The 14643-nt window shown below is 40.0% G+C and overlaps 1 protein-coding gene across 1 annotated transcript; it reads right to left on the bottom strand.

Annotated features, from left to right (window-relative positions):
• Positions 1–887: 887 nt before the first annotated feature.
• LOC307010405 (inactive serine/threonine-protein kinase 19-like) lies at positions 888–7669 on the bottom strand (the record flags this gene model as incomplete). Its single annotated transcript, XM_079635043.1, has 6 exons — positions 888–1077; positions 1503–1650; positions 2926–3023; positions 3140–3375; positions 4240–4388; positions 7513–7669. 6 exons carry the CDS (start codon positions 7667–7669, stop codon positions 1023–1025), a joined length of 843 nt encoding a protein of 280 aa, XP_079491169.1. The 3' UTR covers positions 888–1022.
• Between the last annotated feature and the right edge of the window lie 6974 nt (positions 7670–14643).

The raw sequence follows: 14643 nt of genomic DNA, 5'->3' as shown, positions 1-14643 counted from the left end.
GATTAGATTACCAGCAATTTCCACCCCTCTCACCAAATCAATCCCCTGTAGGTAAAATATGTTTCTCCTGTTATCATAATTGTAACGGGTCAATAAGAGCCCTTTTCCAGAAAGATGTTGTTTCAAGACCAAATGTTATTGCGTACTGGAGTCAGTTTGTGAGTGATGTTGAGTGTTGACTGGAGAAAAGTCTGGCTTCTACCCAATCGCTATCTCTTAACAAACAAGGTTAAAGAAGTAACTTTTAAACTCCTTCATAGAATATACCCTGCTAAGCACTATTTAACCACATTTAAAAAAGATATTGATGAAAGTTGTAGTTTTTGCAAAAAGAAGCCGGAGACAGCTGTTCATTTATTTTTGCACTGCCCATGTGTCTTTTTTTGTGTGGCAAAATGTACTTTATTTCATTGTTGGAAATGTTGAGGAAAATTTTACATTACTGTGGAAAGTTGTTCTACTAGGTATACAGATAAACAACCCCGCACTTATTTTATTAATGTTTTTATTTTGATGGCTAAATTTCACATTCATCAATGTAAATTTTTAAGGGAAAAAGCCATGTTTTGTTGCATTTAAAAATGAAGTGAAGCTTTATAATTATTGAGTCAATATTGCTCTCGAAGAAACAAAAAGCTATCAGAAGCATGTACACTCTTTAAAGTATCCCTATAATACTGTCTGTACTTCCCCCTAGCATTTGAAATATATTGTATTTCTATTGTTTGTTTTGATATTTCTTAAATAAAAAATAAAAATAAAGTCTCTCCCGTGGCCTCATGGGATAGTAAGGAATCCATCGAATATGGGATAGTAATGAAGTGTGTGATTTCGTGACCGTCCTGAGATGTGATGCCAAAGACAGAGAACAAAAAAAAAAGTCCATTTGATGGTGATTTCAAACTTTTATTAAATACATTGTGCACCATTAATTCTGCTGTGTGTAACCAAAATACTCTGGCAATAAATACATGATACGGTTTATTCAATTCTGTACAATCCAAGGCAAGCGTGTGAAGCTGTTAGTTGTCGTTTCCGTCCACGTACCGTAATAATGTCCCTGATGTTGTCTGTATGCTACGAACACACACAACACAGTAATCAGGGTTCGTACAGATCAGAGATCTCACCTATCAAACACTATCTTTATTATCTTTCAACTTCTAAAAAAAGTAAATGGATAAATTAACTAATAAAACACAAATGGTACAACCATTTTTAACCATTGATAGGATATTTCTTTATTCAAACTGATGTTTTCTATCAAAACACTATCATATACGTAGATATTTATGAGCAATATAACGCTCATAGCCATGAAAATGGCTGCAATGTTAATTGTGTGTGTGAGAATATTGTTTTATCAATAAAATATAGCAATAATCAAGGGTTTTCAAGGGTTCACATTTCAAAAAGTCAAATTCAAGCACATTGTATGAACCCTGAACAATCTCTTAGACATCAGATTAACTCAAATATATAGTTTCACACAGCGCTCTTACCACTCTACTAACTCTGCTCCGACTATATCATGAACGTGATACTTCATCTGGAATTTAACATGTGAGGTTGTGCGGCGTCCCTCAAGTTCAGTCTTCAGGATCTCACCATATCTGGATTTCTTCACCATGCCAAGAACCGCTTTGCGCCCTGTTAAAGAATCAGAAGTAGCGATTTTTAAAGGTATGGTTGATTATGATTTAACTGTAGTTAGTGTGTAATGTTCATTCATGACATCTGCAAAGTTACAACGCTCAACGTTCAAAGCAAAGGGAGATATTTGCTTTTAAAGAAAAGGACGACAACAAACGGCTGGTAGGAACTACACGACATTCCTCCCGGGTTAGTGACATCACCAACCCTATAATTTACATAAACCCCGCCCCCTGAACACGGTTTATAGATTATCATGACAGAATATGCTAATCACAGACTAGAAGATAACTACACATAAGCTGCATAAATTCATCAACTAACCATTCAGAAATGTCCTGTTCTTCTACATGTTGTCACTTCTTCTTGAGTCTCTCCATCTTTCTGACTCCGGTTTGAACATAAAAGGCTAAAAGTTTTTGAAATGTTCAGTGCATGTGTGTGTGTGTGTGTGTGTGTGAGAGAGGTAAAAGGACACAAGCTCTTGAAGCTCCGCCCCCTGTGCCGGGAGCAGCAGCTCATTTGCATTTAAAGGGACAGACACAAAACGTTGTGTTTTTTCTCACCCTCAAAAAGTGACAATTTTAACACGATATATACAAATATCTGTGGGGTATTTTGAGCTAAAACTTCACACACACACTCTGGGGACATCAGACTTATTTTACATCTTGTGAAAAGGGTGAAGAATAACACATTTTAAGAATCTATTTCATTTTAGGTATAAATGATGATTATTGAGTTTCCAGCAGTAGATTCCTGCAAGACTTGTAAATGAGTCAGATCATTGAGACTCTCACCTTTTGTTCTGCAAAATACTTTCGGAGCCATTTGCCCAAGCCCATCGGAGCCCAAGCCCATTTGCCTTTTGTTCTGCAAATAGCTCTCGAAGCAGCTGATTACGTTAGCAATACAATAGAGCGAATATTCTGATTGGCTCTGTTTCTCTTGAGCAATCTAGATAATCTGCCATGCCAAACTGTTTTTTGCTGGATAGAATCAACTCCTCCCTGCTTTCGTATGATTTGTTTGAATTTGTCTCCACCCCCAGAAGTCCCTCCTCCTAAAATGCCAATAAAATACCAGGTATAAACTGTTTAGATTAGATTGTTTTGAAAGAACTGCAGCCGCGCTCAATAAAGAATAACTTCTGCTTGAACGTGATCCAAACGTCTCCTGGTCGTTGCTTAACAAGAAGGAAAAGTTTCCGACAAGGACATTAAACCACCCCTTTAAAGCGCTGACCGTGAGTCTTGTGGTAAACACACCTACCCTTAATGAAGTACTTAATGAATTTGCCAGAGTTTGGGATTGAAAGCCACCAGCTGCCCGCGTCCCTCACCGTGAGGACGCCCGACTTCACCAGCCGCCTGCAAGCCAGAAACCATCTTTAGATAAAGTGCCCGAGACAATGGACGACATTTGTGTGCTTTTGTTAACTTGAAAATAAGAAACATTTATATATATTAAAATATATTGGCCTTACGTGATCTCAGAGTCCGTGAAGAGGAACTCCTTCAGCATCTTTTCTTTGTTGAAGCTCAGATCGGAGCAGCCGGGAATCAGTTTATCCAGGAATTTCTCCACAGTTTCCAGCGTTTCTCTTCCGGCTTCCCCCTGCAGGACTTTGGCTCTGTAGTCTTCAGCAAACACCAGAGCGAAAGCCTCCGAGTCGAAGCCCAGCTGGAACATCAGCAGCTCGCCGCTCGCCCTCAACTCATTCTGGGCAGGAAAAGGAGAAACCAGTTGCAGAAACACTGTTAAGAGCTAGTCTGACCAGCTAGCAGTTAATCAGGCTTACTTTTCAGATTCAAATTAGACAAATCACAAGTTTGAGTGACTTACTTAACCCTCGTCCTTCCCTCGGGTCAATTTGACCCGAAACTAATTTTTTTAAAGCTTTTAAAAATTGTTCATAAGAGGGGTCCAAGACCCCAGGACTTTTGTTGCACTTAAACCACGAATACACACAAAAACAAATTGTATGGATTTGAGGAGTTTTGTGCTTGAAATGTAAGAAAGTAACAAATCCTTCCCTCACGGGTCAATTTGACCCCCATAGGAATGAATGGGATGCGAACAATGCTTCAGTACACACAGAAAAAACTAAAAATGCTAAAACATTACCAAAAAAATATTTTATAATGTTTACATGTGTATCTGAATGCATACTGAAGAGAAACTGACTTTAGTACACAGAGGAACAGAGATATAACGCCATCTAGAGTCATGAAATATCATGTTATATATTATTATTTTTCCACAAGAGGTCGGCAAACACACCCGAAGTTTAAAGGGTTAATTAAATTAATTAAAAGGGTTAATGCGTGAAATTGTGAGTTATTTTAAATTTAAGTTGAAAGAATGTGAGGGATGTGCTTAAATTACTATTTATTATAATTGTTGATCAAATCTAGCAATTTAAAGGTAAATAAAATAAAAAATAACAAAAAATCTCAAAAAAATATTGCATAAAAAATTTGAAAAATATCATAAAATTGAAATAAAATAATCTTTCTGGACAAATCATGGCTTAAATCATGTAGCACAGTGTCTACTTTGTGAAGATGAACACAAGGCTCTCACCAGCTGCTTGTCCACGGAGGTTTTGTCGCTGTGTAAACTGTACAGCTGGTGTTTCAGGACCACTGGAGGGAGACTGTCGTTGAAGAGCTTGCGTGAGAACAGTGTCATGAGCTTCTGCAAGCTTGAGCGGATATCAGCGGCTCCTTCTGCTGAACACACACCTGCATTTCATTACTTACATCAGATTCACACATTTGTGTTAATTTCACTCAGAAATATGTTGTATAAAACGGTGTGTAGTATTTTAAGCCTATAATAGCAGGTGTTTGTGTATACCATATTAATATATTATTTACATATTTTTAAACGTAATCGTAGGTGTTTATTTCACCTAAAAATGGAAATGGAACACAAATTAAGATATTTTTTAATAAAACTTGAGAGCTTTCTATCCCTACATTTCATAAAGAGATCGTAAAACTAATCCATATGTATTGAGAACAAATGTAGAGAACAAGAACAAATGTAGGGCGGGGCTTGATTTTGTCCATGGGGAATAGATTGGATGGTTGTGGTTTACTATTGGTGGATCTCATGTGAGTGACAGGTTGCCCCGCCCTCCCGCCAGAAAGCACATCATTATCAGAGACGTCACTGCAAGAGGAAGTTCCCTTATCGAGTCGGTCCCTCGACATTACGTATATCGGGAAATCCATTTTCCTCTAAATGCTGAAGCCTGATTTGAATAACTCTTTTGCTTGCCAATAGCCAATGGCGCCCGCGCCCTCACCTGATTGCCTGACAGCCTCCAGTATAGGTGACGTCGGATGCCAAAAACCTCCGAATCTTTCTTCTTCACCTGGAGCCTGGTTTTGCCGTAGATTCACGCAATTCAGAGTGGACAACGTGGAATATCTACTCTCGCGTTCCGGCGGATTTTTGCTAGGAAACCAACAAAAGAAAGAAAATGTCTCTTTGCCGCGTGTGGTGTGTGTGTGTGATGTGTGTGGGTCGGGCTCACGCGGAAGCGGAGCTTGAAGGATCAGGTTGTCGGACTTGCAAGGAACTCCTCATCAAGATCCTTCGTGACCCGTATCGGTGGCCTTATGACTCCTGCCTCTCCTCCAACCGCGCCGGAGCTTTCTGCGGCCGGGAGACTGCAGAAAGCTCCGTCAGTGGACTCTGTCGAGGAGTTAGCGTCGGCCCAACGCCCACGCCGCCCTCACGCTTCAGAACCTCTCACCTATGCTGAGGCTAGTTACCGCCCTCCGAATGGAAGAGGATACGGTGAGGACGATACCATGTCCACGAGTGACCCGGGAGCCTGGTCTGAGGTTCTGTCAGAAGCCAACCCCGACCTTGCTGGATGCGGAGCTCTTGGCTATCCTCATGGAGGCTGTAGCGGACCTGGAGGTGGATTGGGCAGCCCCCAAACAACAGCCGTCTAGGAAGTGGATGGACGGGTCCTTCCCCGGCGCGGACCGCCAGGTGGCCGCGCTCCTTTTTTCACTGAGCTCCACGAGGAGCTCACCCGTTCATGGCGCTCCCCTCATTCAACCCGAGCCCATGCACAGGGGACCCAGTTGCTGACGACAGTGGAGGGGGCAGAGAAGTTAGGTTACACACGGCCGCCTCCCGTCGCGGCCCACCTGGGTCCTTCTCCCGGATGGAAAACCGCCTCATTGCCTTCCAAACCATGTCGAGGCTCACATTGCTGAGAAGGCATATATTTCGGCCTGACATGCAGCATCTGCCCTCCACACGATGTCAATCCTGCAAGTCTTCCAAACTCGAATCTTAGGGTCCCTGGACGAGGAAGGCCTGGACCCGGAGTCCCTCAGGAAGCTGCGCACGGCGGCGGATCTGGCTCAGGCCGCCTCGAAAAAGGTCGCCCAGGGAATCGGCCACAATATGGGCAGCCTCGTGGTTCTGCATGGCCATCTGTGGCTGACGCTGATGGAGATGCGCAATGCAGAGAAGCAGCAGCTCCTGGACGCACTGGTAAGCCCGCTGGGTCTTTTCGGCGTCGCGGTCGAGGCTTTCTCGAAGAAGTACGCCGAGACCTTGAAGCAGTCATAAATGATGCTGCATCTCCTGCCAAAACGGTCTCATGCCCCCCCCCCCCCCAGAGAGTGAGGTCTAGATCGTCTTCGGCACAGCGTCCATACCCAGACGCGGCTACACACCGAAGGTGCTCTCAACGCCATTCAGAGCCCAGGTGATTACAATTCAAGCAGTTTGTCCCACTGAACTAGACACAGAGGCGTACCTACATTTGAAATAACTAATTTGCATGCGCATATGTGAACGGCCCCTTATGGCAACGTGACATTAGCCTAATCTAAAATATTTCCATATGTGGCTCTTTCCTCCTTTCCTGTCAACAAGAGGATTCAGAGCCACCGCATTAGCAGCGCCGCCGGTCGCTATGTCTTTTTTAGGTGTGTGAGTGAATGTCGTGATATTACTGCGCCACTGCTGAATACATTGTGGGGGAATACATAGTCTGGGTGCTTAGTGCTTGTGCTCTACAGGGGCTCGATCGAGCCGGGCCGTCCAAATTTCCACACGGCGGGGGTTTTATATGTTCCCCACACGTAATGTCGAGGGACCGACTCGATAAGGGAACGTCTCTGGTTACTCACGTAACCGTAGTTCCCTGAGGAGGGACCGAGACATAAACTGCCGTGTGAAAAGCCTTTCAGCCTCAATAGCTCTCGTTCAGTCGAAAGATTCGGAGGTTTTTGCCGCCAGTCGTCACCTATATTGGAGGTTGTCAGCCAATCAGGTGAGAGCACGGGCGCCATTGGCTATTTGTAACCAAAAGAGTTGAGAAAGAGAGTGGCTTCAGCATTGAGGAAAATGGATTTCCCCATATATGTAATGTCTCTTGTTCCCTCCTCTCAGGGAACTACGGTCACGTGAGTAACCAGAGATGTTATTCTGATTGAATATTACGAGGGACATGAATTAAAAAAACTGAATATTCCATAAAAAATAAGAATTGTCGAATTTGATTTCATGGTGACTTTAATCATAATGTGGTAGAGACATTCTTTTGTAGCTTCTTTACAGTTAGTGGAACTTAATATGCTTAAACATTATGGATTGAACAAAAATACAATATTAATTTGTCACAAAAACTGATTAAACAATATTGGCGGAATAATATTATAAACGTCTACTTTACGTCGTAAAATTAGAAAATACTTTAATGTATGGTTTTTTTATGCATACTGTAATGTTTACTGAACGCAACATGAGGGTATGACAGATTATATGAAGCGTCGCGAGTCTTACCGTGACTGTCTCCGGTAACATGACAGATCTTACCGTGACTGTCTCCGGTGACATGACAGATCTTACCGTGACTGTCTCCGGTAACATGACAGATCTTACCGTGACTGTCTCCGGTAACATGACAGATCTTACCGTGACTGTCTCCGGTGACATATATGACAGATCTTACCGTGACTGTCTCCGGTAACATGACAAATCTTACCGTGACTGTCTCCGGTAACATATATGACAGATCTTACCGTGACTGTCTCCGGTAACATGACAAATCTTACCGTGACTGTCTCCGGTGACATATATGACAGATCTTACCGTGACTGTCTCCGGTAACATATATGACAGATCTTACCGTGACTGTCTCCGGTAACATGACAGATCTTACCGTGACTGTCTCTGGTAACATGACAGATCTTACCGTGACTGTCTCCGGTAACATGACAAATCTTACCGTGACTGTCTCCGGTAACATGACAGATCTTACCGTGACTGTCTCCGGTAACATGACAGATCTTACCGTGACTGTCTCCGGTAACATGACAAATCTTACCGTGACTGTCTCCGGTAACATGACAGATCTTACCGTGAATGTCTCCGGTAACATGACAGATCTTACCGTGACTGTCTCCGGTGACATATATGACAGATCTTACCGTGACTGTCTCCGGTAACATGACAGATCTTACCGTGACTGTCTCCGGTGACATATTACAGATCTTACCGTGACTGTCTCCGGTAACATGACAGATCTTACCGTGACTGTCTCCGGTAACATATATGACAGATCTTACCGTGACTGTCTCCGGTAACATGACAGATCTTACCAAAAATAAGCTTCTAAGTGGAAAAATAAGCGAATGTTAGTGGATAATTGTGTAGGATAGAACTATTTCTCCTAGTCATCTGGATACAAGACGAAACCAATCAATCACAGAGAGCGTTCGATGCTGGTGCTTCGCTGAGCTCACTGCCCAGTGCGTTTGGGAAACAAAGCCTTGCTTAGATGACAGAGAAACATTTATTTTTAAATAAATTTGGCAATAAACAAAACCAAAAGTGTACATAACGGTTCAAAATGTTGACGTCAGTAAGATTTTTTTAATGAAATTAATATTTTTATTCAACAAGGATCGATGCATTAAATTGATCAAAAAGTGACACTCAAGGGTTTTACACTGTCAAATTTGTTTTACTTCATATAAATGCTGTTCTTTCAACTTTATTCATCAAATAATTCTGCATAAAATGTATCATGGTTTCCACAAAAATATGAAACTGTTTTCAACATTGATAATAATAAGAAAGTTTCCTGAGCAGCAAATCAGCATATTAAAATTCTCATCATGACTTAATGGTGCCGAAAATTCAGCTTTGATCACATGAATAAATTACAGTTTACTATGACGTAAAAAACCGATAGCCCATGTTAAATTGTAATATTACAGTTTTTACTGTATTTTTGATCAAATAAATGCAGAAGAGAATTAAAAATCTTACAGACCACACACTTTTGAACAGCAGGCTAGTGTACAATAGTACATTTACTATAATTATGGTAGCTTGGTAAAAGTCACTGACTAATTACAGACGGGTTGAGCGCATTTATTTAATAAAAAAATATTTAGTAGTCATGCAAACGTATTCAGATTTAGCATATTAATGATGCATTCAGCTCATAAATCATGACACACTGCTCTAGCACAGGAAAGTGCTACAAGTTCAAGTGCAGGCTTTTAAAATAAAAAAGTATTGGTATTGGTATCGGTATCGGCGATACTGACCCTGTATTTACTTGGTATCGGATCGATACCGAAATTTTCAGTATCGCCCACCCCTACCGGCCATTTCTCAATGCGTTCTTGACTGTACTTTGCGTCAATGGCGGAGGAGATAACCTGCGTAATATCAAAATACTACTGTTATCGTGTCACGAAATGTAATTCTAAGAGTGTTTCAGTCGAGAATGTAGTTGTTTAAAGCTCAAATCTGTGGTTTATTTATAAAGATAGCGCCTGATTGAAAAATGTATCTGATGTTTTCGGAGTTGTGAGATCCAGGCGATCACCGGGTGCTCAGCGCTCAATAACCCCGACTGGACCAGCCTCACCTCGGCTAGCTTCTGATGTTTGCCGCTGGCTCTGGTGTCTCTAGTCTAGCGGTTAAACATGAGATATAATTCGTCTTGTGTATATCTAACGGGCGATCTTTGCTCTCATTAATCTATAATTTGTTCCATGGCAAATCGTTTTGGCTGAGGGCAAAGTGAAGTTTCATAATTGTATATATTTAGGCTATTTAACTTGAGCTATAGGCTATTTTAAGCTGACTTATGTTTGACTGAATTGTTTGCTTTATTTATTTTTATTTACTTATACTTTTATACTGGATATCAGATCATTAAAACTGACATTTAACCAAAATAGTCAGGGTTGTGTAATTTTATTTTAGGCAATATATTTTAAAATAATATTTTGTATATTTATTTTATTATAGCATTCTCTTCACTGTACATGTATAATAAAATAAAATGACACAACCCCGTCTCTGTTTTTTAAATGCCAGTTTTAATGTTCAATAATGTTTCATATTTTTCTAATTAAAACAAAAAGAAGCAGGGTTGCGTTTTATATTTCGTGTTGTTATAAATATATGCAGTGAAGATAATCAATGTACACGTTGCCTGAACCACATTTGTGTGGCCATTTAATGTGTTTAAGATTTTTTTTAAATGAAAAGAGGCAGAGTGTTGTTTTATTCATTTTATTGTTGCCTGAAATATACATAAAGAGATAACCGGAGTAGCCAGAGCGTGCTGAGTGCGCGATCAAGAACTAATAGAAGAATATAACTATTTAAATATCGCTGATTACTTACAAAGCACTAAATGGTTTAGCTCCGCAGTACTTGAGCGAGCTCTTAACGCATTATAGTCCTTCACATCTATTGCGATCTCAAAACTCCGGCCAGTTAATAATACCTAGAATATCAAAATCGACTGCTGGCGGTAGATCCTTTTCCTATTTAGCACCAAAACTTTGGAACAGTCTTCCTACTATTGTCCGGGAAGCAGACACACTCTGTCAGTTCAAAGCCAGATTAAAGACACATCTCTTTGGCCTAGCATTCACATAACACATTATAGACTTCTATAACTCAATGTTAGGCTGCATAGATTAGGTCAGCCGGAACCGGGAACACTCCCCATAAATCCTGATGTACTCGTTACATCATAAGAAGAATGGCATCTACGCTAATTTTAGTGTCTTTGTTTATCCCGAGGTTTTCCCGCAGCCTGCCGGATCCAGACCGTATCCAGATCTGATGAAGGACCTTCGCCTGGACCCGATGACAACGCAGTCCTGAAGTGCCAACTAGCCTCTCCCTATGGAGGATCCCTGTACCACTCTTTATACTTTAAAGCATTGTGGAAAATTCACGTATCTCCCCCGTTGTGATAAATTAAAATAAAATTCTGTATCAAATTTATAGGCAGGACAAGTAGTTTACTGCTTGGTTTGTAGGGAATTACAAACATGCACACATGTATTCAAACACACATAACTATAGAATTAATTCTTGATGCGCACGTGAGCGCCATCAGTGTTTCTCACAGGTTCAGTTTAAAGTCTGTGTAGAGAGAGCTCTGTCGTCTTAGCGGTCTCTAATTTAATAACTAATGATCCTTTCGACGGAAGTGAATCAATCAAAACTAACTTTAGCTGGAAAATTACTTTATTCAACAACCGCTATAAAGCCGAAACAATCTGTTACCTTAAATTATACGTTTATCTCTGAAAAAGCAGCTTTGAAACAATACACATTGTTAAAAGCACTATATAAATGAAGATGACTTGACATGACAAATACATACTGTACACACACACACACACACACATACATACACACACACACACACACACACACACACACACACACACACACAAACACATATATATACACACACACACACACACACAAAAAAATACATACTGTATACACACACACACAAATACATACTGTATACACACACACACACACACAAATACATACTGTATGCACACACACACACAAACACACACACAAATACATACTGTATTCACTGTAAAACCCAACAAGTTAAGCTAACTCATTTAATTTGAGGAAACTTATTACCTCAATTTAATTAAGTTTATAAAAAACAATAGTTATGAGTACTCTGAACTTATTTTAATCGAGTCCACTAAACAATGATATTTCTTAATACGCAATTAAACTTTACACTGCATTTAAATACTTTATATAGCTGAAACCTCACTATATTGAGTAAAAAAATTGAAAAGACTAACTTTAAATGAACTCAGAGCCCTTGCAGTTCCTGCTAGCTCGCAATATCATATACAAAGTCAAATCCAATGAGTTAAGCTAACTCATTACATTTGAGGAAACTGATTACCTCAATTTAATTAAGTTTATAAAAAATAATAGTTATGAGTACTCTGAACTTATCTCAGTTGAGTTAAATAAAAGTATACATTGCAGTCAAGAAATTAAGTGATTAATTAATTGATGAATTAAGCGATTAGTGAGCATTAGTTATGAACACCTGCTGTTAACATGCAGAATCACTGAAGGAAAAAGAAACACAAGAACTACAACTGACTTCCAACCACAGCCTTAGATTAAATCAACTTAAGATCAAATATGTTTAAATCTCTCAAGATCTCAGCAGAAGAGGGTTAAAACCATTACACAAACAACATTAGCAGCTTCACTTATTACTAACCAGATTTACTTTTGTCATGCATCTACAGAAGTTGTTATTGAGAATGAACAGAGGTTTAGATGATGATGATTTATTGTTTCATTTAAAGACACCATGATAGTGGTCAGTGTTTGCTTTAGTTGGGCTCTTGACCCTTGACTTTATAACACCAGTTTTTCTTCTGGCTGCTGTAACTGAGTGTTTATATAACACATTTGTTATGGCACAAAAGCCAATAGAAAATATGAACATGTGGTTGCGTTTAGATGATGCAAATCAACATTTAATGACTTGATTCTCTGATCTTTTCCAGAGCCTAATCTCTGAGTAAACAGGTGATGTGTTACTTGTATTATTTGTTATAACAGAACTCTGATTTTACTGTAAGGTCCATTGTAGTGACAATATGATTTTTAAAACCTCTATGGTTTCATACTGACTTACACAGACATCAAGAATGAGCATATGAATCTCAACCACGGTGACCAATAAAAAAATATTCATGCCGCAATGTGTGCTGGGAGCAATGGATACATTTTGTATTATGCTAGTACCCAGCATGCATTGCAATATGAATATTTTTTTAATGCTCACCATTGTTGAGATTCATATGCTGAATCTTGATGTCTGTGTGAGTCTTTGAAATGAAAAACATTTTTTGAGAAACATTTTGTGCACATTCATTTTGTAAAATTCTTCATATTGTGTGATGAACACAGAATTGCTGGTGCTTATGCTGTTGAAACACAGTTTTGAACAAAATTATCAATATGTTGCCCTTTTTATCAGGGATTAGACTCTGAATAAGATCAGTGAATGAAGTCACAAAATGATTGATTGTCATCATCAATCCTCAACCATCTATACTCAATCAAAAATTTTCCATGACTTTTGTGCCATTAGAAATGTGTTTTATAAACACACAATATAGCAGTCAAAAAAAATCTTATGTAGAAAAAGTCAAGGGTCAAGAGCCCAACTAAAGCAAACGCTGATCTCCATCATGGTGACCTTAAACGAAACAAATCATCAACATCTAAACCTCTGTTAATTATAATAATTCAAACTGGTTAATAATAAGTGAAGCTGGTAATGCTGTTTGTGTAGTGGTTTAATCCTCCTCTTTTATCTTCAGTTTATTTCATCTAAGGATGTGGCTGGAAGTCAGTTGTAGTTCTTGTGTTTCTCTTTTCTTCAGTGATTCGGCTTGTTAACAGCAGGTGTTTATCACTAATCCTCAAACCATCACTTAATTATACAATTATTATTCAATTATCATTCTGGGATCTAGAAATGTTCTATAACATTCTATAACTCATTCAGTTCTGTTTCAGTCATTCAAGTTTCAATAATATTTGAGTGCAGTGAACTCAATTTGATTTAGTACATATTACTGTTAGGTTTTACAGTGTACACACATACATACACGGGGCCCTGAAGTTCTCCTCCACCATCTCACCAAACAGCTGCTGGCCACAGGAATCGTGTGGAAACTCAGCATAGAGTTAAACTTTGAGGAGGCCTCACACAACGGGACACAACAATGTTCAGCCGAACTACTGTCTTGCCTCCGTTGATATTTAAACTTTCGGGAAACCATCACTACAATGTTTAACTATATAATACTATATATAATACTTACATTTTAAATCGCTGCCAAATAAATTCAATTTAGTTTCGCCACTAGAACAAGTCGCCATGGAATGTTCTACGCGGAAGTAAAGACACTGGCTAACAGTCTACCGGACATACGTCAGCCCGGTTCTATCAGCTAGCATAATATAAGCACAGTAGTGCATCGTCAGCTATTCAGAATCTTACTTTCACCACGTGATCAGGGGAGAGCGCGAACGCACACACACAGAAAATTAGGTAAGTTTCAATGCATACAATGTCTTGTTTTTCAACATTGATCACTGTATTCTCTTCTACAAGACAAGTAGGTACTCTACTCACAAAGGCAGGAGGGTTGACAGTAGCAGTCTCACTGCTGATTAGTGTAATGCGGGGCTCGACAGCAGGATGGTCCTCGTCGCTTTGGTACGCCTCGTCTGCTTCGCCGTCTAAGTCAGCCAGCGCAGACTGAATGACCTCCTCCTCCGGCCCAAGACCATCATTGACGATCCCCTCAAGAGAGAAGGCCTCCCCCGTGCTCTGGTTGAAAAGATATTCAAGCCCAAGCAGCTCGCCTGACTGGACGGCGGTGGGGGCCCTGAAGTTCTCCTCCACCATAGGGCTGGGCGATAAAACGATAACGATAATTATCGCGATATAATTTTTCTCGATAAAACGATATCAAGAGTTCGATAAATGTTCGATAATGTTTTTGCGCCAAAAGCGGAACGAATCTCATTTGAACCGCGCGCGCCACATGGACCGTTTATCCGCTCGGCTCAAAGTCCAAACGGCAGCGCGAGCGCGAGTTCACT

The sequence above is a fragment of the Phoxinus phoxinus genome (assembly GCF_949152265.1).
Source record: "Phoxinus phoxinus genome assembly, chromosome: 1".
NCBI classification, from domain to species: Eukaryota; Metazoa; Chordata; class Actinopteri; order Cypriniformes; family Leuciscidae; genus Phoxinus; species Phoxinus phoxinus.
Note: the sequence above shows the minus strand (reverse complement) of the source record. Positions and strands in the feature narration are given on the sequence as shown.